The sequence below is a fragment of the Gorilla gorilla genome, chromosome 2 (assembly GCF_029281585.2).
Source record: "Gorilla gorilla gorilla isolate KB3781 chromosome 2, NHGRI_mGorGor1-v2.1_pri, whole genome shotgun sequence".
In the NCBI taxonomy this organism is placed as follows: domain Eukaryota; kingdom Metazoa; phylum Chordata; class Mammalia; order Primates; family Hominidae; genus Gorilla; species Gorilla gorilla.
This window is the reverse complement of record NC_086017.1, coordinates 188,190,721-188,215,892: the sequence shown is the minus strand read 5'-3', so window position 1 is coordinate 188,215,892 and position 25,172 is coordinate 188,190,721. Positions and strand designations below refer to the sequence as shown.

The following is a 25,172-nucleotide window of genomic DNA, read 5'->3' as shown; positions in this document are numbered from 1 at the left end:
AATTGTTTCTAAACCAGTGATGTATTTCTCTTTATTATTAAACAGAATATAGAATGCAAGTTTATGCCATTCTTGGTGGCCCATGATTATAGATTATGAACATACTAATTGGACCGTAATGCAATAATATTTACATGAGTTGAGTTGACTGGTGGTGAGACCACTTGTGTGCAGATGAATCTCTTTGAGTCTCATTTTGTTCACTGTGCCAACCTCTTATGAACGTTCTAAAGACTTGCCAAGTATTAAGCACTCAAAAGTTGCTGCTGTTGTTTATGATAACAATTACTTGGGGGAGAAAGAAATTCACTGGTGGGGACCTTAAAGAATATTTCAAACATGTAACATTTGGTATGGAAAATCTTTTAAACTGAATTTGTTTTAGGGCACATTGAATACTTTACTTTCCTTTTCCTCAGCATCAACAACAGCAACTTGTGATTGGCGGTGACCGGATATTCAGTTGCACATCCCCACATCAATGCACTGCCAATGGTAAGACTTTCCAACTCCCAATGTCAGAGTGTTTCTTATTCTCTTGTTTTTAGAATCTTTTGAGAATTTTGAAAGTTTCTCACAATTTGACAAAATACATGTGTTCCCAAGCTAAGTAAGTGTTTTTTTTTAAATTTTTTATTCTTTTTAAATATATGTAGTTTAAAGTATTTAAAAATAACTTATGAATATTTTGTAAAGGAAAAATTGCTACTTTTGAAAATTTCTATTTTCTTTTCTTTTCTTTTTATGTTTTTTTGAGACGGAGTTTCGTTCTTGTCGGCCAGGCTGGAGTGCAATGGCGTGATCTCCGCTCACTGCAACCTCCTCCGCCTCCCAGGTTAAAGCGATTGTCCTGCCTCAGCCACCCAGGTAGCTGGGATTACAGGCATGTGCCACCACGCCCAGCTAATTTTTTGTATTTTTAGTAAGAGACAGGATTTCACCATGTTGGCCAGGCTGGTCTCGAACCCCTGATCGCAGGTGATCCGCCCACCTGAGCTTCCCAAAGTGCTGGGATTACAGGTGTGAGCCATCGCGTCCAGCTGAGGATTTCTGTGTTCTGTAGTTTTAAAAACGTCTTAGCTACGGTCATCAGGATGAAAAATATTGTTGTATCGTGATGGTCTTGTGTTTTGTCAAATGAACTATATTTTGTGAATGGTATTTTCTTGTTAAAAATGCAACAGTGGCATTTTGCTCTTCTGTTTTTGTCCATAATTTCACTGAAATAGATTGTTTTTGTGTATTGCATTTATCCTAATATTTTTTAGTTATGTGCATTTAAATGGCTAGGATTCTACCTGTTATAATTAATCATTTTAAGGAGAGTCATTCTTATCTACTTAAAAAGATTTTTAAGAAGCCTTTCACTGTAGAATATAAATGGCAATCATGTGATATAGCAGAAAGACTACTGGACTCTGTGGGAGCTGGCATTTGCTTTATTTCCTGAATATACTATGAATCTTTGACTTTTGGCAGTACTCTTATAAAACTTAGGTGATGGAATTGGACTTAATTTCTAAGGTTTATTCTAGCTGTATGTCAAGTGCTTATCATTGTTAACTGGAAGTCAGAGTGATTCTCTCTTAAAAAAAATTTCTTACCGAAATAATATTGTTGTGTATTTTAGGGATAAATAAGTAGAAGATAAATGAATTTTTACTTTTTTTAAGAATCAAATAATAACAGCTTACATTTATAAATATTTTCTGTAGTTCATTACCAACAATTTTATTTTTACTAAATTAGGGAGGCATAGAAACTGATTGAGGTTTATAGAATTTGGTGGGAAATGATGTATCAAGTCTGAAAGAAAAACTATTAAAAGTTAAGAACCAGAATAAGTGGTTAAGATATTTGTGAAAATTTCCAGAAATAATTCCTATTAGAGATGGATTTTTTTCAGTATGTTGATAGGAGGATTTTCTCTGTTTAAACTCTTCTGAATTCCTATTGGGGTAAAAAGGTTGACCTCTTCCTTTTCCTGTTCTCCTCCTCTGCATCCTGCTCACCCTCTTCGCTTTCCTCTCCTCCTCTCTCCTTTCTCTTTTCTCTCTCAGGGGTTGATAGGAGATGTTGAAGAAAATAAGATGTCCCCACCCCCCAAGCCAAGCTTTACCTAGCACAAAGGATGACATGGTTTTTGTTAATTTATAAAGCACTTGCTGGGGTCTTTAGATTGCTCTGGCAACTCATTAACCACTAGATCTGCTGTTTCCCAGGGAGCACTAGAGTTTCTCATGAAAGAAACAGATCCATGGTAAATCAACTTTGGTATTTGGAGTGTCTGCTGTTGGCTTTTTGTTCACATGAAGTTTTTGTTCAAATGAAGTTCACATTTGAAACCTGTTACTCTTCTTTGTTGTCGGATCCTTAGTATTTGTGGCACGTCTCCCTTGGCAGTCAAACCAGTTGGGTATCTGAGATACAGGTGTCATGAAGCTACCTATCTCTTACAAATGCCTATCCTTAAGTGAAAAATTTTTATGTGTTACTCATATAGACTGTTTTTATAACCGCTCATAGACTATATTTTAAATTAGATCATCCCAAACATGTTTGTCAGTTTTGTTGAAAATCTCTGAAATCATTTTAATGTCATGATCACAGAAATTTAAGTGTGTGTGTGTGTGTATGTATGTATGTATGTTAGTGTGTGTTAGAGATGAAGGAGACCAAGATTACAGCAAACTTGCTTACAGTCTAGCTAAGGACACTGAAGCCATTTCTATATATTTGCACAGATGTGCTAGTAAATTTGTAGGTATTGGTTCAAAATGGTATGGTTTTCCCATGACCCTCAGAAATGCAATAATAATCTGGGTTGAACCTGTGCTGTGTAGTATGTCATATTTATTTTCTCTGAAAATGCCAGAGTGCTTACTGGGATTATATACAGTTACCTCTACCACCTCCCTACCTACCCTCAACAGTGTTTTTTTCTCTTAAAATTTAAAAAGTTGATATATAGTAGTTGTACTTATTTTAGGGTACATGTGATATTTTGGTACTTGTATAAATATAAAATGATCAAGTTAGGATAAGTGGGATATCCATCTCCTCAAACATTTTTCTTTCCCTTACTGAACATTGTTCTTGTTAAAATAATATGAGGGATTCATAACATCCTTTTTTGCCTTCACTCTTCTTTTACCTAGACACAAGTAATTTTAAATCTAATTGCACTTTACGGCAGGGTGCAGTGCCTCATGCCTATAATCCCAGCACTTTGGGGAGGCCGAGGCAGGCGGATCACTTGAGAGATCAGGAATTCGAGACCAGCCTGGCCAACATGGTGAAACCCCATCTCTACTAAAAATACAAAAATTAGCCAGGCGTGGTGGCGCACACCTGTAATCTCAGCTACTTGGGAGGCTGAGGCAAGAGAATCCCTTGAACCTGGGAGGCAGAGGTTGCAGTAAGCCACTGCACTCCAGTCTGGGTGACAAGTGAGACACCATCTCAAAAAAAAAATATCTAATTGCACCTTAAATCATGATTTATAGCTGCTTTCCTGTATAAAATGTTTCATAAATACTTTTTTGTAATTATCTCATATTGCATTAGTAGGACCCATTGGCCAGCAGGTGTATATTATTATTTTGACTTTTTATTTATTATTTTTTGAGACATTCTACCCTGTTGCCCAGGCTGAAGTGCAGTGGCATGATCTGGGCCCACTACAAAACCAAAACTATATACCCATTAAACAGCACCCGCCCTCTCCTACCCCCCTGCAAGTTCCCAACACCCCCCTCTCCCCCTAGCCCGTCCTCTGGCAACAACCTTTTATTTCTGTTTCTGAGTTTGCTGGATACCTCATATAGGTAGCACCATATAGTATTTGTCTTTTTGAGATTGGCTGCTTTTTAACATAATCTCGTGATGATTCATCTGTATTGTAGCCTGTGACATTATTTCCTTGTTTTTTTTAAGGCAGAATGAGATTCCATTGTATGTATATACCACATTTTCTTTATTTTTTTATTCTTTTTTTATTTCAATCGGTTTTTGGGGGAATAGGTGGTGGTTGGTTACATGGATAAGTTTTTTAGTGGTGATTTCTGAGATTTTGGTGCACTCATCACCTGTGCAGTGTACACTGTACCCAGTGTGTAGTCTTTCATCCCTCTCCATCCCCCACCCTTTCCCCCTAGTCCACAAGGTCCATTGTATATTCTTATGCCATTGCATCCTCCTCATAGCTTCGCTCTCACTTATGAGTGAGAACATGCAACGTTATGGTTTTCCATTCCTGAGTTACTTCACTTAGAATAATGGTCTCTCATTCCATCCAGGTTGCTATGAATGCCATTATTCCATTCCTTTTTGTGACTGAATAGTATTCCATGGTGTATATACACATACCACAATTTCTTTATCCACTTGTTGACTGATGGGCTGGTTCCATAGTTTTGCAGTTGCAAATTGTGCTGCTATAAACATGCGTGTACAAGGATCTGTTTCATATAATGACTTCTTTTTCTCTGGGTAGATAGCCAGTAGTGGGGTTACTGGATCAAATGGTAGTTCTACTGTTAGTTCTTTAAGGAATCTCCACATTGATTTCCATAGTGGTTGTACTAGTTTACATTCCCACCAGCAGTGTAAGTGTTCCCTTTTTACCACATCCACACCAACATCTATTATTTTTTCATTTTTTGATTACAGCCATTCTTGCAGGAGTAAGGTGGCATCACATTGTGGTTTTGATTTGCATTTCTCATATTTTTAGTGATACTGAGTATTTTTTTCGTGTTTGTTGGTCATTTGTATATCTTCTTTTGAGAATTGTCTATTCATGTCCTTAGCCCACTTTTTTATAGGATTATTTGTTTTTTTCTTGCTGCTTTGTTTGAGTTCCTTGTAGATTCTGAATATTAGTCCTTTGTTGGATGTATAGATAGTGGAGATTTTCTCTCACTCTGTGGGTTGTCTGTTTACTCTGCTGATTGTTCCTTTTGCTATGCAGAAGTTTTTAGTTAATAATTAAGTCCCATCTTAATTTATCTTTGTTTTTGTTGCATTTGCTTTGGGGTTCTTGGTCATGAAGTCGTTGCCCAAGCTAGTGTCTAGAAGGGTTTTCCCAATGTTATCTTCTGGAATTTTTATGGTTTCAGGTGTTAGATTTAACTCTTTGATCCATCTTGAGTTGATTTTTGTATAAGGTGAGAGATGAGGATACAGTTTCCTTCTTCTACATGTGGCTTGCCAATTCTCCCAGCACCATTTGTTGAATAGGGTGTTCTATCCCCACTTTATGTTTTTGTTAGCTTTGTCGAAGATCAGTTGGCTGTAAATATTTGGCTTTATTTCTGGGTTCTCTGTTCTGTTCCATTGGCCTATACCAGTACCATGCTGTTTTGGTGACTATGGCCTTATAGTATAGTTTGAGATCGGGTAATGTGATGACTCTAGATTGGTTCTTTTGGCTTAGTCTTGCTTTGGCTATGTGGGCTCTTCTTTGATACCATAGGAATTTAGGACTGTTTTTTGTACTTCTGTGAAGAATGATGTAGTATTTTGATGGGAATTGCACTGAATTTGTAGATTGCTTTTGGCAGTATGGTCATTTTCACAATATTGATTCTACCCATCCATGAACACGGGATGTGTTTCCATTTGTTTGTGTCATCTATGATTTCTTTCAGCAGTGTTTTGTAATTTTCCTTGTAGAGGTCTCTCATCTCCTTGGTTAGGTATATTCCTAAGTATTTTGTTTTATTTTTGCAGCTACTACAATAGCTGTAAAAGGGGTTGAGTTCTTGATTTGATTCTCCACTTGGTTGCTGTTGATGTATAGAAGAGTTAGATTTTTGTAAATTAATTTTGTATCTGGAAACTTCGCTGAATTCATTTATCACTTCTAGGAACTTTTTGGAGGAGTTTTTAGGGTTTTCTAGGTATACAATTATATTATCAGCAAACAGCAACAGTTTGCCTTCCTCTTTACCGATTTGGATGCCCTTGATGTCTTTTCTTGTCTGATTGCTCTGGCTAGGAATTCCAGTAAGTACTATGTTGAATAGAAGTCATACCACATATTCTTTATCCATTCATCTGTTGGTAGACATTTGGGTTGCTTCCACCTTTTGGCTGTTATGAATAGTCTTGCTTTGAACATGGATGTGCAAATCTCTTTGACATCTTGATTTCAACTCTTTTTAGAACTGGAATTCTTTTTGGGATCTCAGAAGAGGGATTGCTGGATCATATGGTAATTCTAGGTTTTTTTTTTTCCTTGAAAAACTTCTGTGCTCTTTCCAGAGCAGCAGCACTATTTTACATTCCTGCCAATAGTGCAACAGGGTTCTACACACTGGACAACATTTGCTGTTTGTTTGCTAGTGCCCATCCTAATGGGTGTGAGGTGCTGACAATAATTTCTTTACACTACCAGCTATCTACTTAGCTTCAATTTTTCTGAACTGCTCCTAATATGTTTTTACAGAATCAACAAAACTTATACATTATGTTTGGTTACTGTGTATAGTTATGCTTCTACCTATTTTTTCCCTTTTATTTGTCCTGTGAAGTTTTCTACATTCTGTATTTTATTAATTGGATTCCTGTAGTATAATGTTCATCTTTTCCTTATATTTTCTGTAAATTGGTGGTTATAGCTAAAGGCTTCATCTAATGAATTAAGATTAATCTTAATTTAGGTTTTTTCCTTTATTAGTTTGGGAGGATGGGGTGGCAGAATATTTCACAGGTGGTGCTAAGTATAGATGGAATACCTCTAATCTGAAATGCTCCAACATCTGAAATTTTTTGAGCACTAACACAACACTCAAAGGAAATACTCATTGGAGCATTTTGGATTTCACATTTTCACAATGGGAGTGCTAAACCGTTATACTGCAGATATTTCAAAATCTGAAGCACTTGTAGTCCCAATCGTTTTAGATAAAGGACACTTAGTGTATGCTTGCATAAAGAAGCACCCAATGTTTGTTTTTTATTCCTGACAGTAGGCGACATTGATGATCATTCCTAGAACCATTATTTCCATGAGGGCAATGAGAATGTTCATATTCAATTATATCAAGCTTTTATTATGTGTAACATTTCTATAAAGAGAAACTTTCCCCAACAGATATTTCGTTACTTTGTGGCACAGATTGCACAGGAAAGGCATATGAAATGCATGATTCTTTCTTTTATTTACCAGTTTTCAAAGTACTGAGTTGTTTCCTGGAAGCCTTTCTAGGATTCTTGAATACCTTTCTAGGTAACAAGTGAGGATTTTTTTGAGTTATTGTGAGCGTGTGGATTTAAGCATTTGATATGTTTTATTGCACTGTAGTTTGTATTCTTATTGATGTCATTCCCTTGGCCAAAAGAGCCTTTTCAAGTTGACTTCTGAGTCTTTTCTGACATGACTCTAGTATTGCCTCTCTGGTAGCTTCCTTGCTTTCTGACAAAACAAGATGTTGGCCAAAGCTCATCTTGTACATGTCCTTCATTGGTCCTCAGATCAGCTATGTCTCTAAGAAGTCCTGATTCCTTTTAGTGAAAAAGAATATTTATATATTTATGTTATATAATATGCAATAGTTAATATGTAAACATAATAGAAAATGATGTATTAAACAAAAGTAGAGTATAAATGACATATAAAGTACATGTACTTTATAAGTACTTTAAGTACATGTAAATGTAGAAAATAAACATAATATAAAATTATACATATTTTTATATTTATAAATGTATATTTAACCAGTATGAGTAGTGACTGTTGTTTTCATTTTTCTCTTTTTGTCCACGTCTCAGTGGGATTACAGCTAAGTATTACGTTTTAAAGTAAGTCCTCATGTGTAATCTGCCCCCCTGCCCACCTCCAATTTGATATATAGTTGGGTCAGCTTGTCCTTCCCCTCCCCTATCTCCCCAATTCCTGCTCCCATTCCCCTTTTCTTCTTCCCTTCCCCTCTCCCTCTTTTCTTTTTCTTTCTTTTCTTCTTTTCAGCAGGGTGTCACTCAGTCACCCAGCTAGGAGTGCAGTGGCCTGATCATGATTCACTGCAGCCCTGACCTTCTGGGCTCAATTGATTCTCCCACCTCAGCCTCCCAAAGTAGCTGGGACCACAGGTGCGTGCCACCATACCTGGCTAATTGTTTTAACTTCTATTTTATTTTATTTTGAGACGGAGTCTCGCTCTGTCGCCCAGCTGGAGTGCAGTGGCGTGATCTTGGCTCACTGCAACCTCCGCCTCATCAATTGTTCAAGTGATTCTCTTGCCTTGGCCACCTGGGCAACTGGGACTACAGGTGCGTGCCACTATGCCCAGCTAATTTTTGCATTTTTAATAGAGACGGGGTTTCACCATGTTGTCCGGGATGGTCTCTGTCTCCTGACCTCGTGAACCACCTGCCTCAGCCTCCCAAAGTGTCTTGATTACGGATGTGAGCCACCGCACCCGGCTGACTTTTTTTTTTTTTTTTTTTTTTTTTTTTTTAGTAGAGACAGTGTCTTGCTGTGTTGACCAGGCTGGTCTTGAACTCCTGGGCTCAAGCAATCCTCCTGGCCTCAGCCTGCCAAAGTTGCTGGGATTACAGGCCTGAGCCACTATGCTGGGGCCAGGCCAATTTGTTTCATTTTATTTTTAGTATTTAGAATTTAAAAATATTTGTTTTTATTTTGTTTTATAATCATAGGAAACATTTATATCACTTCAAAGTGAGATACATTCTTACTTCCTCCTTTTGTAAGTAACCAAGTTTTAAAAATCAAACTATTTTTGGTTTTTCTTGCTCAAATGTAAACAAATCCATGGGTATTCTTAAATATTCTGGAGATCACTTCATAGCAGGACATAGAGATAGTCTTTATTCATTGTTTTACAGCTGCATTCTACTCCATTACACAGATAGCTGTTTCAAGAGTGGAAGTTTTTAGATAGGAGCATGAAATGTGCATGTCAATTTGCAAAATTTCCTTCTGTAAAGCATTATGCCATCTTATGTTCCTTCCAGCAATATACGACGTTCCCTCTTTCCCCATTAGCAGACAGTATATATGATGTCTTTTTTGATACATATATGTCTTTTAATCTGATAGGTGAGAAATAGTATTTCACTATGGTTCTAATTTGCATCTTTTCATTTATTTTATAACTGTTTGCTAGTTTATTTTAGAACTGTTTGCATATCTTTTTCTTTGAACTGTTCCAAAGATAGATTCTTATTTTCCAGAAAAGTCTGCCAACTGTGTCGATCAATCCCCTGAGCCCTTCTATTTCGTCTTGTTCAGTTTGTATAGTCATCCCACAACTTCTAAAAATTAATTTGGTTTAACAACAGGACTCTTCCACAAAGAATAGAATGATGCTGAGCAGTTCTCTTAGGTTTGATTCTTGAGGAACCACACCCTTGATTATAACCCTTTATTGGAAAGGTGGATCTAGAAAGTTCCTGTGGAGAAGCCAGAAAGGGAAAAGGAGGCTGATACCGACTGCCTGAAAGACTAATTTTTTTGTTCAGTTGGACTCAAATCATGTGGCATCCTCGGGGACAGTGTAGAACATGTCTCTTTTTCCACCTAAGGGGCAAGGAACCTCGGGTAATTTGTCCACTAACCCCCATTCCTTAGTCGGGGAGTTAGGCAGTTAGGCTTTGCGGAGGGCAGGGCAGCAGCTCCTGACCTGCTGTTTGGCCTCAGGGTGCTTTGCAGTAAAAAGCTACCCAGCTGCTTGGGAAAGTTGAGTGATGAGGGAATGTGGGCTGGGCCCTGCTGGCCTCTTCTGCATCGATGAATATTCTGGTCTACTGACAGGTACATTTCTCAGTGTAATTAGTAAATCACCTCTTTCACTCATAAACCACCCTGCTGTATTTTGTTAACATGTCTTCTCTCAGAACTTGATTATTCTTAAAATACTGAAAGAAGTTATGACTTGCCAGACTGAAGACAAGACCCCAAGGAGTTGTGACCCTGCCAACAGGTCGCTGCCGAGAAAGAGTGTGGTACATAGCGAGGAGTCAATGATTATTACCTACTTATAAATGTAGCATCCATAAATTAATTTGTTCTATTTACTGTAGGAAAGTTCATTGTTACTTTCATTTTTAATCTTTTACCATCATGATTAGGAACTGGTATTATTAAATGTGAAGAAGGAAGGAGATTGTCGCATGATATTGTGTGAACCATTTTCATTTGGTTGAGAACGTATGCCTCTGGAGAGCTGATTCCCAAATCAATAGTAAGAGGGTTACATTGAACACCTCTTAGTCTCTAGGCTTTTCTTTTCTTTTCTTTTTAAACAAATGAAGAAAAGCAGAGCACACACAAATTGGAGTTATATTTAACTGATTCCTTGTATCTTTGTCATTAGAGGCTGAAATAACTGAGCCTAAAATGGAAGCTGTGAAAGACTGTGGTATCACGTGAAAGGCAGAGAAAGCTTGGCTTCTTACATGGATTTAATCTTTACACAGGTTGCGCATTGGTTATCCAAAATGCTTAGGACCAGAGTATTTCAGATTTCATATTTACTTGGATTTCGGAATATTTGCATATCTATAATGAGATATCTTGGGGATAGGATCCAAGTCTAAACACGAAGTTCATTTATGTTTCATATACTCCTTATATATATATAGCCTGAGGGCAGTTTTATACAGTATTTTAAATAATTTTGTGCATGAACCAGAGTTTTGACTGTGACTTGTCATATGAGATCAAGTGTGGAATCTTCTGCTCATGGCGTCATGTCACTGCTCCAAAAATTGCAGATTTTGGAACATTCTAGATTTTGAATTTTTAGATTGGGGTGCTCAATTTATATTAACTGTGATAGAACTTGTTATGGTGAATTACTATTTTCATTTTAAAACATTTTTCATGTTTCAAGTAATTTTGCTGTCCTTTCTATAAATTCTCAGTGTAGGCACTATTCAGGAATAAAATACTAGCTGTCTTATCTCGAGAAACACAGAGTAGTGTGAGAGCAAGGACATACACCCACAATAGAGGGATAGATGTTTTAACACCATAATGTTAAAACAAAAGGTGTCCCATCACTGAATATTATCTGGCTTATTTTTAAGTTTTCCTAATTTTCTTTGGGTGTACTATATTAAATTTGGTCTTACTAGATTTTGACTGTTTGGGGTTGGACAGCATGGTCCCATATAGCCATAAAATTGGAAACTGAAGGCCATTTCTTATTTCAATGGTGTATTGAAGCCATTTGAAGACTCCCCGCCCCCCATTCTTTTTTCCTTTCATTCATCCATCCGTCCAGTGGATAAGATTGCATGATTAAAAAAAAAAATTTTTGCTTGAGACAGAAATTAACATGCTAAAGTTAGTGTGTAAAGGACAGGAACTTCTAGTTTCATACAGGTTCTGTTTGTTTGCTTCTTCAACTTCTGTCCTTTTTCTTAAGCCAGTTAATTTTAGTTATATCTTTTGATTTTAATCCTGGTTCATAGAAACAGAAATCCTTCACCATGCCTATTTTCTCTCTTTTCCTATGATTTACTAGCACCTGTAAGGAGAGTTTTTAAAACAAAAAGGTTGGAATGCTAAAGTTCTTAATTCACAACCCTCTATATGTTAGGCCTTCATTTCCTGTCAGATGTTTATTGGGATCATTTTGAGTTTATTACAACCTGATATTGTTTTAAAAAGTGACTTAGAGCCTAAGGGCTTATGATTATAGAACAGATTACATAGAGGTACTTTAAACATGTAAGAGAAAAATGCCAAAAACCATTTTGATTAGTTTAATTTTTTTTTTTTAAATAAAAAAGTAAGTAAAAATCAACCCCAAAATGGAAGGGTTAGTATAGTTGACCCTTGAACAACACAGGTGTGGACTATGTGGGTTCACTTCTACTTGGTTTTTTTTAAAAGTAAAGTTGCATCTAGTATGCCTGCCTTTCTGCCTGTCTGTCCTTCCACCTCTTCTACCTCTCCCACCCCTCAGACAGCAAAACCAACTTCTCCTCAGCCTTGTGAAGAGGATGAGGACCTTCAGGATGATTCACTTCCATTTAATGAATGGTAAATATATTTTCCATATGATTTTTTAAATAACCTTTTCTCTAGCTTCTTTATTGTAAGAATACAACATCTAACAGCTACAACATGTAAGGTGTGTGTGTTTATGTTACTAGTAAGACTTCTGGTCATAACTAGGTTGTTAGTAGTTAGGTTTTTGGGAAGTCGGAAGTTATATGTGGATTTTTGATTGGGTGGGTTGATAAAACCCTAACTCCTGCTTTGTACAAGGGTCAACTGTATATGTTTCGTGATAGAGAGTAGTTATCTTACTTAAATATTGTTATAACCATGTAAAGTTGTTAATATCTGTTTCATTGGTGAGAAAACCATTATTTTTCTTAAAAAAAATTGTGGGCTCTAATTATAGTAGAGAGATGAAAATTTATTTCAGAAAAGAGACTTCCGTTGCTCCAACCCCATGTCATGTAACAGAGCAGACACTTTCATTACCCCCTGAACATACAGCTTGTGTGTGTATGTATGTAAGACAGACTACCCATATTGAGACACCTTGGCCCTTCTTTGCTATTGGCTCCCCTCCCCCACCGTTTCACGTCTGTATTTAGACTTACCCGGTATGATAACCACTAGAAATACGTAGCTGTTGAACACTTGGAAATAAGACTAGTCAGAATTGAGATGTGCTGTAAATGTAAAATGCATGCTGGATTTTGAAGACTTAATTTTTTAAAGTAAAATATCTCAATTTTAAAATATTGATTATAAGAAATAATATTCCAGATATATTGGGTTACATAAAATATTATTATTAGAATAAATTCTGCCTGTTTCTTTTTAACTTTTTCATGTGGCTACTAGATAATTTAAAACTTACGTGTGTGGACTTGGCTAGTGCTAATATCTGGGGAGACTGGAATGACTTTCTGAGGGTTCCTAAAATTAGATATTGGGACTGTGTTACAAAGCTAAGTAAGTTCTCTTGTTTAGTTCTCATTTTACAAATGAAGAACTAATGTTTAGAGAAGTGATTCCATATCATATACTTTGTCATAGTTACAGAACCAAGAATTGAACCATTATCTCATTTGCACTCCAGCATTCTTTTAAATTTTGTGTAACAGATTGTGTAGAGGTGAATCGTGAGAGTTTTTGGTGGACCTCAGGCACCCATAGAATAATAGGATTGAAAGCACCTTGATGACAGGTCTCTAGATTTGTTCATTACTTTTGAGAGCTAAAGATATTTGTTATTTTGGGAAAATTTTCTTTTATTAAAACAGAATTTTATTGTCATCTATGTGTAATCTCTTATTCAGGAAGATCATAGTGTTTGCTATCATTTTTCTATACATCCTATTGCCTTAGAATTTTTTCCCATATTTTTTCAGTCATAAAGTTTTCATTTAGAAACTTTTTTTATAGTGTCTACTTCTGAGAACTTGTGTTTCCTGTCCCTTCATAGGCATCTTTGAGAATTCTGACACCTGGATCATCTCAGGATTAATATCTGTTATTGTCTTTTCCTTTGAGAATGATCAGATTTTCTTCATCTGTACCCTTCCTGGAGAATGTTGTTTTTAAATGAAAGCAAGCAATTAACATTGATAGGCTCAGACTCCCAAGTTCTGTGGCACCCATGGGCAGTGGTTCCAATGTCAGTTCAGTTTTCAAAGTCTTTGCTAAGCTACTATGAGTCTGCTTCCTGATTGAGCCTCTCAGGAGTTAGTATGGAACCTGAAGGTGATTTGTGTCTTCAGTTCTCAAGACCTTTGTAGTGCTTCTTTGGGTATGTTCCACATGCACATCTTGGGATGAATTTGGAACTTGTGTTGGTTCATAGGAAGAATTGCAGGATCCACTTCAGCTCTCTCTTAGGGATTTATTCTTATGCTTTTCAGTTCCTGGAGGCCTCGTTTTTTCTGATTTAGTTTGGCTTTTTTGATTGAAAGAAACTGGCTCAATCTAGCTGGTAAAAGTTGGGGGGAACACCAAAAAAGTAGGCCAATTACAGTGTTGAACAAGTGTGCTCAGAAGAATAGTAGAGAGTTATAATTCCACAAATGGAGTAGTGGCTGCTATGGAACAAATGCTCCCAACAAATAGTAACTACAATTTCTGGACAACATATGAAAAACAAACATTATGAGGACACCATAGAACAAACCTGTTTCAGAAGTCAGACCAGATTGGATTCTTAAGAGAATGGCATTGGAGTTTCCTGTTATTGACGGATCTTTGCCTGAGGACAGGTTCCCGTTGGCAGAGGAATTAGAGAATTGTTCAGAACTAACGTTGCACTGCAGAGTAATGGGGTCCAGCACAGGGAAGGAGGAAATCCAGGAAGAAAATACCCATAAAGGTGGAGTACCAAATGTGATTTATAAACTCTGCTAAAATATGGGGTTGACCCCTAAACTGGTAACAGTTCAGGTATCTATAAACCAAGGAAAAGGATTATCAAGTTGCTGTATGTGTACAATGGAATACTCCTAAGGAATAGGAAGGAACCAAGGCATTGATGTCTGCAGCAACTTGGATTAATCTCTGAAACATTATGCTGACTGAATGTAGTCTTCACAAAACAAGCCATCATATGTGATTCTACGTATATCCTAAAACCAGACAGACCTCATCTATTGTGCATGTGGGGTGGGACAGCCAAAACGAAGTTATGAAGGGGAAAGAAGAAGAGGTTGGCAGGTGGTAGGAATGAGTGGTGAGGACAGGGATTAAGTGGGGAATTGCATGTGGCAGCTTTCTAAGGCGTTGGCAATGTTCTGTATTCTGTTAGGGATTTACGTTACTCAGGTACATACGTTTGTTAAAACTTACTGAATGATATAGCCAGTATATGTCCATTGTATTTTGTATAAGTTTTTTCTTTCCTTTTCTTTTTTCTTTTTTTTTTTTTTGAGACGGAGTCTCGCCCTGTCTCCCAGGCTGGAGTGCAGTGGGGCAATCTGGGCTCACTGCAGCCTCCGCCTCCTGGGTTCAAACGATTCTTCTGCCTCAGCCTCCCAAGTAGCCGGGATTACAGGTGCCCGCCACCACGCCCAGCTAATTTTTGTATTTTTAGTAGAGATGGGGTTTCACCATGTTGGCCAGGCTGATCTCGAACTCCTGACCTCGTGATCCACCCACCTCAGCTTCCCAAAGTGCTGGGATTACAGGCGTGAGCCACCATGCTTGGCCAAGTTTTTCCTTTAAAAAAACAAAAACAAAAACAAAAAAAAACCCATTACTTGATGGGCAAGTTGCAGTATTTATAGAAGTATACTGATGACTGCAAGTTCTTTGAATAGATGTATTAACAACAAATATGAGGAAATGTTAATTTTAAATTGTAGGTGGTAGCTATGTGGATATTCATTTTTTTCTATATGTTTGAAAATTTTCATAGTAAAATGTTAAGATAAAATAGAGACCAGTGAATGGTATTTCTCGAAGGTCAGGTTCCTGTTAATATGTTGTTTTTTATGGCATTCATCAAAATTGATTTCTTTAAATTTGAAAATAGTTTAAAGAGCTCATCGGTGACATTTTTCTGCCTGTGCATTAAGCTGTGACCTGCTTATGATGCAGAAAGATAGAGAAATATGAATAAATAAAAGCAAGAAGACAAAACATACATACTAACTTGATCATTTCAAAATGATGTAGCAAAGACTAAGGTCATTTCTAATACATACATTTGGAGGGGATGGATACATAATTAGACTGTGCTCAGATTCAAGTATGATTAATAGGAGATGGAATTCATGGAATTGGTAATTTCAAACAGGTTTTTGAAAATGCTATGGGAGGAAATTATTAAGAGTTTGTTTCCACTCTCTTAATTGACCAATAGTCATTTATGGATTATGGCTTAGGACACTTTTTTCAGTGTGTTGTATTTATTTTTCAAAAAAAAAATGCTGTATGATTTTTTATTGTGGAATTATTAGCGAGATTGGATTGATTAGAATTTATTTTAAAATATCTCTTTGGAGGCCGAGACGGATGGATCACGAGGTCAGGAGATCGAGACCATCCTGGCTAACACGTTGAAACCGCGTCTCTACTAAAAGATACAGAAGAAATTAGCTGGATGTGGTGGTGGTCGCCTGTAGTCCCAGCTACTCCAGAGGCTGAGGCAGGAAAATGGAGTGAACCTGGGAGGTGGAGCTTGCAGTGAGCCCAGATGGTGCCACTGCCCGTCAGCCTGGGCGACACAGCAAGACTCTGTCTCATATATATATATATATAATCTCTATCTTAGAAATTTAGTAATGGTCTGTTAGGGAGTTGTTGGATTAAAAAGCACTGTGACAGGATTTTATGGTTCTTTCATAAAGTTTTGAGAGACAAGTATGGTTGTATTAAAATTCAGTGCTGTAACATCTAGTGTTACGCATAACTGTTACAAATACCAGTTCATTTTCTGGCCTCTGTTAATTTGCTGTTAGGAAAGTTATTCTGATAGTTATTCTGATAGGCTCAATTTTTAAATATATGTATCAGATTAAATTGTGAGTGGGGATGAGAGAAAAGTAAAATATTAGTATCAAAATATAATTTGTAATTACAAGATATAAGATTTTTAAATTTATTTTCTCTGGTATTTTTTTTTGAAGCACCTCAATTTTAAATTCATTTTAGAACATAACATGAAATTACTTGATGTTATAAGGGTTTGATATTTTTCTAGCAACTAAAAATTTGGACTTCTTTTTTGGTCTTTTGTCTTTTTATCACTCCAAATATACTGCAATAATTTTTTTGTTTAAATCACCATTTGTATATATGATAACTTTCTCAAAGTAAAAGTGCTATGTTGTGCCTAGCTGTAGCCATTTTGTTGTAAGAATTCTATATTACTGATACCTAAATGAGGCATTTTGGTCTTAGAGAAAATTGTGTTGTATGCTGACTTTGGAGATGGTAGAATTACAAATGTGTGTTCATGCCTTCCAGATAGAAATTTAGTGGTGAACAATCAAGGGGGTTTCACACTGTGTACCAGCTAGTTATTTAAACATCAAATTCTCCTTAACTTCTAATTTTAGTACCAGTGTCTTCCTAGAGGAGAATATTTTACCCAAACAGAAACAATAGTTCAGTTAGACTTAAATTTTTGCAGGAGCTGATTTACGTCTATATAATACTGACTAAAGACAATACTATATGTATTATATATATTGTAATATATATACTATATTATATATACAATACTGTAATTATACTGACTAAAGACAATACGAATTGTATCTTATAATTAGTAGTTGTATTTTCATTATTAAATATCTTTTTTTTTTTTTTTTTTGAAGTCAGGGTCTTGCCTTATCTAGTCAGGCTGGAGTGCATGCAGCGCACTCATGGCATACTGCAGCCTCAACCTCCTGGTTTCAAGTGATCCTCCCACCCCACCCTCCTGAGTAGTTAGGACTACAGGCATGCACTAATTTTTAAAACTCTTTGTAGAGATTAGGTCTTGTTATGTTGCCCAGGCTGGTGTAGAACTCCTGGGCTCAAATGATTCTTCTCTCTCAGCCTCCCAGAGTGCTGGTATTAAAGGTGTGAGCCACCACAACCCACCTGTTATTAAATATCTGAATGTTTAAGTCTCTGAAAAAAATGATGGACAAGGTAAGATAGATGGATAAAATTGCTGAAAACAGCTCATGATCAAAATAGAACTCTAAAGAGTTATCTGTATATCCATGTGATTTCTGTTATTTGCCATCATAATACCAGAATCAAAATGAAAAATAAATTTCATGTAAATGAAAGTTTTGCTTCAAAGATTTCTATCACAGAGACACATTGATATTACATCCATCTTAAGACTGGCCAAGAACAAGAGAGAAATCTTATTAACGATTCTGAATGTCGTATTAGGAGATACTATGTATTGCCAAGGTGAAATGTTCAAATGACTAAGTAGTGGACTTGCATGTGTGTCAAGTTATTTTATAATCGCTTTAGGTAATTTGCATTTAAGAAAAACTTTTAAAAACAAGCTTTTTCCATATGAATGTTTCATCATATCTTTACATCCTTTAAAAGTTGATTTCTAAGATTTTCTTGATTGTAGAGATATGTTTACTGGTTCTCATATCCTTGAAGTGTTAAGTCTGCCAGGTAAGAACCTTAGCATCAACATAAGCAATGAAGTATAAAGGAACAAATAAATATAAAGTAGAACATCAGCTGATCTTTGAACTTAAAGCTAGTTGTTAAGTTTGTCAGACCCTGGAGGATTTGCTAGAACCAGGCAGTTAATTATATTTAGGTAATTTAGTTAGAAAACCACAGTTTTTGAGGTACCAGGACCTATTGTTACTGATAGATGTTTGATTTCTTTCAGTATAGAAAACTTAAACATGGAGACACTCTTTTAAAAAAATGTTTCTGTGTGTCACTGAAAAAAATACATATTTTTTCTTTCAGTTAGCTTTATTGTCAGAAGGAGAAGCCAGATTTCTGTTTTGAGAGAACCAGAAAAAAGTATTATGAGTAGGGAAAATATGCTCATTAACACAGAAGGATATCACAAGCATACTTGTTGTTTTATTGCATGTTAAATTTAAATAGTTTAATTTACTCTAATCATTTTTCTTGTCATTTTATTCTTTGTTCAGTTATTTAATCAGGGGCAGTTATGGGCACTTTATCACTTAAAGTAAGTAGTAGCCCAAAGGTGTACTATTTTCTAGATTTACTTGGGCAGTCTGGCCAAAGGTGAATAGGTCTTTTCGGGCCATAATTTGGGTTACTCATTACTAATTCAGCTTAGATGTTAATGATAAAGCCTGATAATGTTACTAAGGCTGATATATTCTAAAAATCTTTCTAGCAGTTAAAAGTTAGAAAGCAATTGCTTTTTGCAATTTAAAATTTTGTGTATGTCCTTTTTATTGAGGACATAATTATGTCCTTATGAAAATTATTTTCAACCTTGTTCCCTACTGCTGTTTCCGGTGTTAACAGTTAAACCTTACTGTTAACAGAAATCTTACATTTGATTGATTCTTCCTAAATTCATCTTTAGGATCACTCAGTGTTAAAGCTAGAGGAGCCCTTTCAGATTATCTAATTCAGTACCCTCATTTTACAGATGAGGAAACTGAGGCCTTGGACTAGAACAGAGGTCTCCTGACTCAGTCCAGGACTCTTTCTATTACATCATGCGGCCTGATATTTGTCTTTATGGAACTCAGCAACATCACATACAGGGTGAGCTTTTTTTTTTTTTTTTTAAACACATAAAGTGATTTGCTACCCTCATTAGTCACTACTCCTCATTCCTGTCTAACTCTTATTTTCCTTTTCTACCCATATTTATTTTAATTGATTATATAGACCCAATTACTTGTGACACTTTTTTATTTTGCTGCTACCTCTTCTTGACGTTTGACTATTATTTTTAAGAGTTAAACTTTCAGAGGGTTTCTTACCAATGATGACTGCCACTTTATCACGCACTGTAGCAACAGTCGATTAAAATTTATAACAGGAATTATTTGTAGAGTGTTACATTTAGATTTAAAAAATTACAAATAAGTCCAAGAGTGTGGATAAGATCTAAGCAGCTATAATACTAGATACAAATTTTTTTTTTTTTTTTTAAATGGAGTCTTGCTCCGTCGCCCAGGCTGGAGTGCAGTGTTGTGATCTTCGCTCACTGCAAGCTCCACCTCCCGAGTTCACGCCATTCTCCTGCTTCAGCCTCCCGAGTAGCTGGGACTACAGGCGCCTGCCACCACGCCCGACTAATTTTTTGTATTTTTTTAGTGGAGACGGGGTTTCACCGTGTTAGCCAGGATGGTCTCGATCTCCTGACCTCGGGATCCACCCACCTCGGCCTTCCAAAGTGCTGGGATTACAGGTGTGAGTCACCGCACCCGGCCGACATTTTTTTTGTGAAATACCGACATCCCAAGAAATAATCAGCCAACAGTGTGATGTAACTGCCATTAAAATAAGCTATGCTATGAATGCATGGATTTACGCAGATTTATGTTTTAGGTTATTGCATTGTTTTCTGTATCGGTACTCAAGTTGGCTTCTGTGTCCTTTTGAGAAGTCCCTAGCAATTTTTTTTTCTTTTGAGACGGAGTCTCACTCCGTTGCCCAGGCTGGAGTGCAGTGGTGCAATCTCAGCTCACTGCAAGCTCTGCCTCCCGGGTTCACGCCATTCTCCTGCCTCAGCCTCCCGAGTAGCTGGGACTACAGGCGCCCGCCACCATGCTCGGCTAATTTTTTGTATTTTTTTTTTAGTAGAGACGGGGTTTCACCGTGTTAGCCAGGATGGTCTCAATCTCCTGACCTCGTGATCTGTCCGCCTTGGCCTCCCATAGTTTTGGGATTACAGACGTGAGCCACCGCACCCAGCCGATATTGTTTTATTTTAATCAAGGCAAAACTGTGTGTAAATACTGCTTGAATTATACTTTATTTTTTTTTTTTGAGGTGGGGGTCTCACTCTTTCGCCCCAGCTGGAGTGCAGTGGTGTTATAATCATAGCTCACTACAGCCTCAAACTCCTGGGCCCAAGTGATCCTCCCACCTCAGCCTCCCAAGTAGCTGCTGGGATTACGGTTCATGCCACCATACCTGGCTAATTAAAACCAATTTTTTTTTTTTTTTTTTGTAGATACTGGGTCTCCCTATGTTGCCCAGGGCTCAAGTGATCCTCCCGCCTCTGCCCCCCAAAGTGCTGGAATGACACGTGTGAGCCATGCACTCAGCCGAATTATATTTTATATGCTGGAGCATGAGAGCTATGTTTTATTATTTATGAAAGTTTAAAAATATATTTGAATAATGTTTTAGGTGCCTTATGAGATACAGGCTGCTGATTTGTTTTGTTACAACAGGCAAAAGATTTATTCATTCTGAAGAGAAACCAGATCATGACAGACTGCTTTTTAAATGCTTATAATTTGGTAGTGGTTGAAAAAATATGCATATTAAAAGGTGACATCATAATAATGTTAACACTTAGTGGGTTATAAATGGCTTTTCCATGCATTCCCACCTGTGAGGTGTATAGATTAGGTTTTATTCTCTTTCACAGTTGAAGAAACTGGGGCTCCGGGAAGTTAAAATGACTTGATGTAATGCCTTGATGTCAAAAGCCAGTAGCATCAAAAAGAAAATGTCAACGTTCTGACTTCTGGTCTAATAATCTTTTTACTGTTGTCCAGTTTTGAGAAGAGCAATAAAACCGCACTTAGGGGTACAGGAGGAAAGTAGCCAGACATCTTTAATGTTGATATTTGAATAGGTATCATAAAGAGATAATATTTGAAGAAGAATAGACAAATTTCAACAAGTGCAGTTAAAACAGAACTAAAAGCAGAAAAGTGGAAATTTGTGGGACATGTTAGAATGATACCAGTATACTCACTTGAAGAGTAAAGTGCATTTAAAGGTGGTACCGTATGGCTAGATAGGTACTTTGGAACCATAGAATGGAGAACTTAGGAGACTCTTAGGCTGTGGTAATAATACAGGTGATAGGTACTGTAGAAAGAGAGACGTGGCTGTAAGAGGTGTTGGATACATTTTAGAACGTGTAGATTTTTAAAGCTTCATTTGTATTATGTGAATATAAGTTATTTTCCCTTTTCCTCAAGGACTCCATCTCACCAAAAGTCCCTCATTTTCAGGTGAGATCTAAAGTAAAAGTTAAGTATTTTTTCCCTTCTGAAAATTTTGTTTTATGATGGATTTAACATAGTTTCTTACCTGCTCTATATTTATAAAAAGTTTCAAGTTAATAATACTAATAAAACTATTATTATAAGACTACCGAAAGCAGTTTAAAATTTCTTTGTGGTTCTTTTTTGTTCTTAGATTATATTCCCTAGAGATGTATGCAGCGAAAGTACTGTTGTAAGGTGTGTTAGTGTTGTTAGTAGACAGTTTTGCTGGTTTACAATACTAAAAGGTTCTTTCTCATTCATTTTGTATGTAGATAAGGTGGGTTGACTGTGGCTCTCTTCCAGTTGTCTGCTCATTTGGAGAGCCAAGCTGTTGAAGTAGACCCCATATAGGACATGCTCGTTGAGCAAGAGAGCTGGCAGACACTTGTAATGTCTCTTAAATCTTGTGATTGGATATAGTGTGTATCACATCATCTGGAATTCCACTGGCCAAATGAGGTCACGTAGCCAAGATCCAAGTTGTTGGGATAGGGATGAATAACTCTATTTCAGGAAAAAAGAATGCTTAAATTCTGAACCAGTAATACATTCAACCTCTACAGCCACTTAAATTGATTCTTCCCATGTGTTGATGCCATCATAGTTACCATTATTAGGGTTGGTTTTGTTTTTTGTTTTAAGGGGATTCTCTGATAACCAAGGTAGAGAGATGACTGAAGGTAAGAAGAAAAGGCTTTTGTTACCCTTGTCTGTACCTGTCTTCTACAGCATGGAAGGGGCAAATGATGGAATCTGTATTTGTCATCCCAGGCTTTCTCAGCTTAGTGTGACTGTTATAGATTGAATCGTATCCTCCTAAATTCGTAAGTTGGAGTCCTAACCTCCAGTACCTCAGGATGTAATCTTACTTGGAAATAGGGTCCTTATAGAGATACTTAAGTTAAAATGGGATCATTTAGGTAGATCGTAATACCTTATGATTGGAGTCCTTATAAAAAAGAGAAAATTTGGGCACATATAGAGGGAGAACAGCGTGAAGACACAGGGAGAACATGGCAAAGTGACTAGAGTGATGCATCTACAAGCCAAGCTCTATGGTCCGAATTTGTCCCTCCAAAATTTATGTTGAAACCTGATCTCCATTGCAGTGGTATTAAGAGGTGGCTTTTTTGGGAGTGCTTAAGACATAAGGGCTTTGCCCTCAGTGAATAGAATTGTGACCTTATAAAAGAAGTTGAAGGGAACCCCCAGGCTCCTTAAACAGTATGAGGAGGACACGGCCAGAAGGCACCATTTATGAAGCAGAGAGCCTTCACTAGGCACTTCACAGCCTCCAGAACTGTGAGAAAAAACTTCCGTCTAAGGTATTTTTTGTTGTATTTTGTTTTTTTGTTTTTTGTTCTTTGTTTTTTTTCCGGTAGCCCCAAACAGACTAAGACACCAAGGAAGCTAGGAGAGAGGCGTGGAACAGACCCCTCCTTAGCACACCTTCAGAGGGAATGCGGCCCTGTGAACACCTTGATTTTGGACTTCTATAAGACAATAAATTTCTGTTGTTCTAAGCCTCTTAGTTTATGGTACTTTATTGTCACGCTAATTTAGAACTTTGCTAGAAAGCACCTTTAAATAGAAGTTTGGCAGCCAAGGCAGGAAGAAATTAGCTTGAGGCTAGCTTATTTTTTAACTTTTATTGTGTAATGAGTAGTCTAACTGCTAACTAGATGCAGGAGGAGGGGTCTGTCTATTTAGATTGGGAAACATACCTTCAAATCTGTTACTTTTTCAGCCTGAAAAAGTGAAATATACTTGAGTTAGTTCTTTCTAAGCTGGAAATCTGTATTGAACCACACTATACTGATTAGTAGGGAAGTTTCGAAAGCTAGAAGATATTATGAATTGTGTCCCCACAAAGATATGTTGAGGTGCAAACTCCCAGTACCTGTGAATGTGACTTATTTGGAATGGAAATAAGATCTTTGTAAATCAAGTTAAGATGACGTTATTGGCATGGGCCCTATTCCGGTATGACTGGTGTTTTTATAAAAAGAGGGAAATTTGGACACAGACAACACACAAAGAGGAGAATGCCACGTAAAGACTCAGACACAAAGCAAGGTGGCCATGTGAAAATGGAGGCAGAGACGAATTTTGCTGCTACAAGCCAAGGAATGCCGGGTGCTACAGAAGCTGGAAGATGGATAGAACGACTCTCTTTTCCGTTGGAGGGATCGTGGCACTGCCAACACAGTTCACTTCGGGCTTCTAGCCATAGAACTATGAGCAATTAGTTTCTGTTGTAATTTTAAGTGGCCCAGTTTGTTGTAGCTATCACAGTAGCTCTGGGAAACTGATGCAGAAGGACATGTGGATTTTGAGAGTACTTTGTGGTCTTTGGGGCTGTTCTCTTACATCATTACATTTTGTACAGATTATCAGAATGGATAAACCACAAATTCCTAAACCGTGTTGTGCATGGTGTTCACCTTCACATGTTTCAGAAATATTAAGGTACTTGATATTACTCAAGTTTGAGAAAGATTGAGTTAAAATGTATTTATGTCTTTATTGTGATATAAGTAAGTTCCTTGGAAAGCAAAACATTAAGATATTATTCATTAACATTTTGTTATATTAGGTTGTTCAGCCTGTCACCTACCTGGCTTTAAGGAATGAAATATACTTGGTGGCGGTGAGGGTTGGGGAGGTAGCATAGAAAACTTGGAATATAAGTCTGTTTGAAAAGGGCAGTGGGCTCTGTTGATGTTAGAATGCCGGGGATCAGATTTCAGGCTCAGGAGAAGGTGGGGATGAGGAAGTTGTCAAGGCAGAGAGTTTAATTAGTGAAATAGTGCCCGATTTTGAGGTGGTTGGTAAGAAAAAGGTTGATCTAGGGAAAGGGTTGATAGAAGCGTAGGGAGAGCTGTGCTTACTCACATTTTTCCCTAGGCTTAGGCTTCTTGTTGGCAAAGAGGTTGATCATGGCTCATACACAAGGATTTTGGAAAGAAGGAAAACCCTATCTTATGCTTGAATATCTTCTAATATATCCACAGCAATTATTGATGCAGTCAGGAATAGCAGTGTGAGTGTAGACTAGTTTCTTGGCATTTTTAAACACATACGCCTCTCTATTCTCTAGCTCTTTCACTCCCTACATCTCCTCTGTTCTTTCTTACATATCCTTAAGGTACACAGGGATGAGTATGGAAACTGTACCAGGTATAACTTGGAAATCTGGCTATAAAGAATTTCAGATTTTTTGCCCAGCTAGCCCTGTTCCCTTTATTCCTTATGTAGCAAACAGGTTGAGTATGTAATGAATCAATTCTCCAGTACCAAAGACCTGCATTCTTTGTTGCTGTGTATGTGGTAAAGAACGCTACCCCATGTTTGGAGTCCTGAATGGATTTTCTTGGGAAATAAATGCTGCAAGAGAGAGACTACTTTCAAGTTTTGGTTAGAAGGAAAGGGATTGCAACCCTTTGGCACCTTCTACAATACAAGTGATGAGTCTGGGCAAAACAAACAAAAACATGCTGAATCCC

At 37.1% G+C, this 25,172-nt stretch overlaps 1 protein-coding gene across 8 annotated transcripts in view; it reads left to right on the top strand.

Annotated features, from left to right (window-relative positions):
• The window catches only part of TBL1XR1 (TBL1X/Y related 1), a 173,460-nt gene that overhangs the window by 95,154 nt on the left and 53,134 nt on the right, over nucleotides 1–25,172 (top strand). For 6 of the 8 annotated variants that reach the window (XM_019024155.4, XM_063704393.1, XM_055381798.2 and 3 more), the window contains one exon: nucleotides 420–495. The exons of 1 other annotated variant lie outside the window; for it this stretch is intronic. Coding sequence is in view for 1 of the 7 variants with exons in the window: in XM_019024147.4 (XP_018879692.1) it covers nucleotides 420–495 (76 nt within the window). In the remaining 6 variants the exon portion in view is untranslated. Of the gene's footprint in view, nucleotides 1–419; nucleotides 496–19,077; nucleotides 19,193–25,172 lie in introns of those variants that run through there. One more of the 8 variants, XM_055381792.2, reaches the window with a different exon arrangement.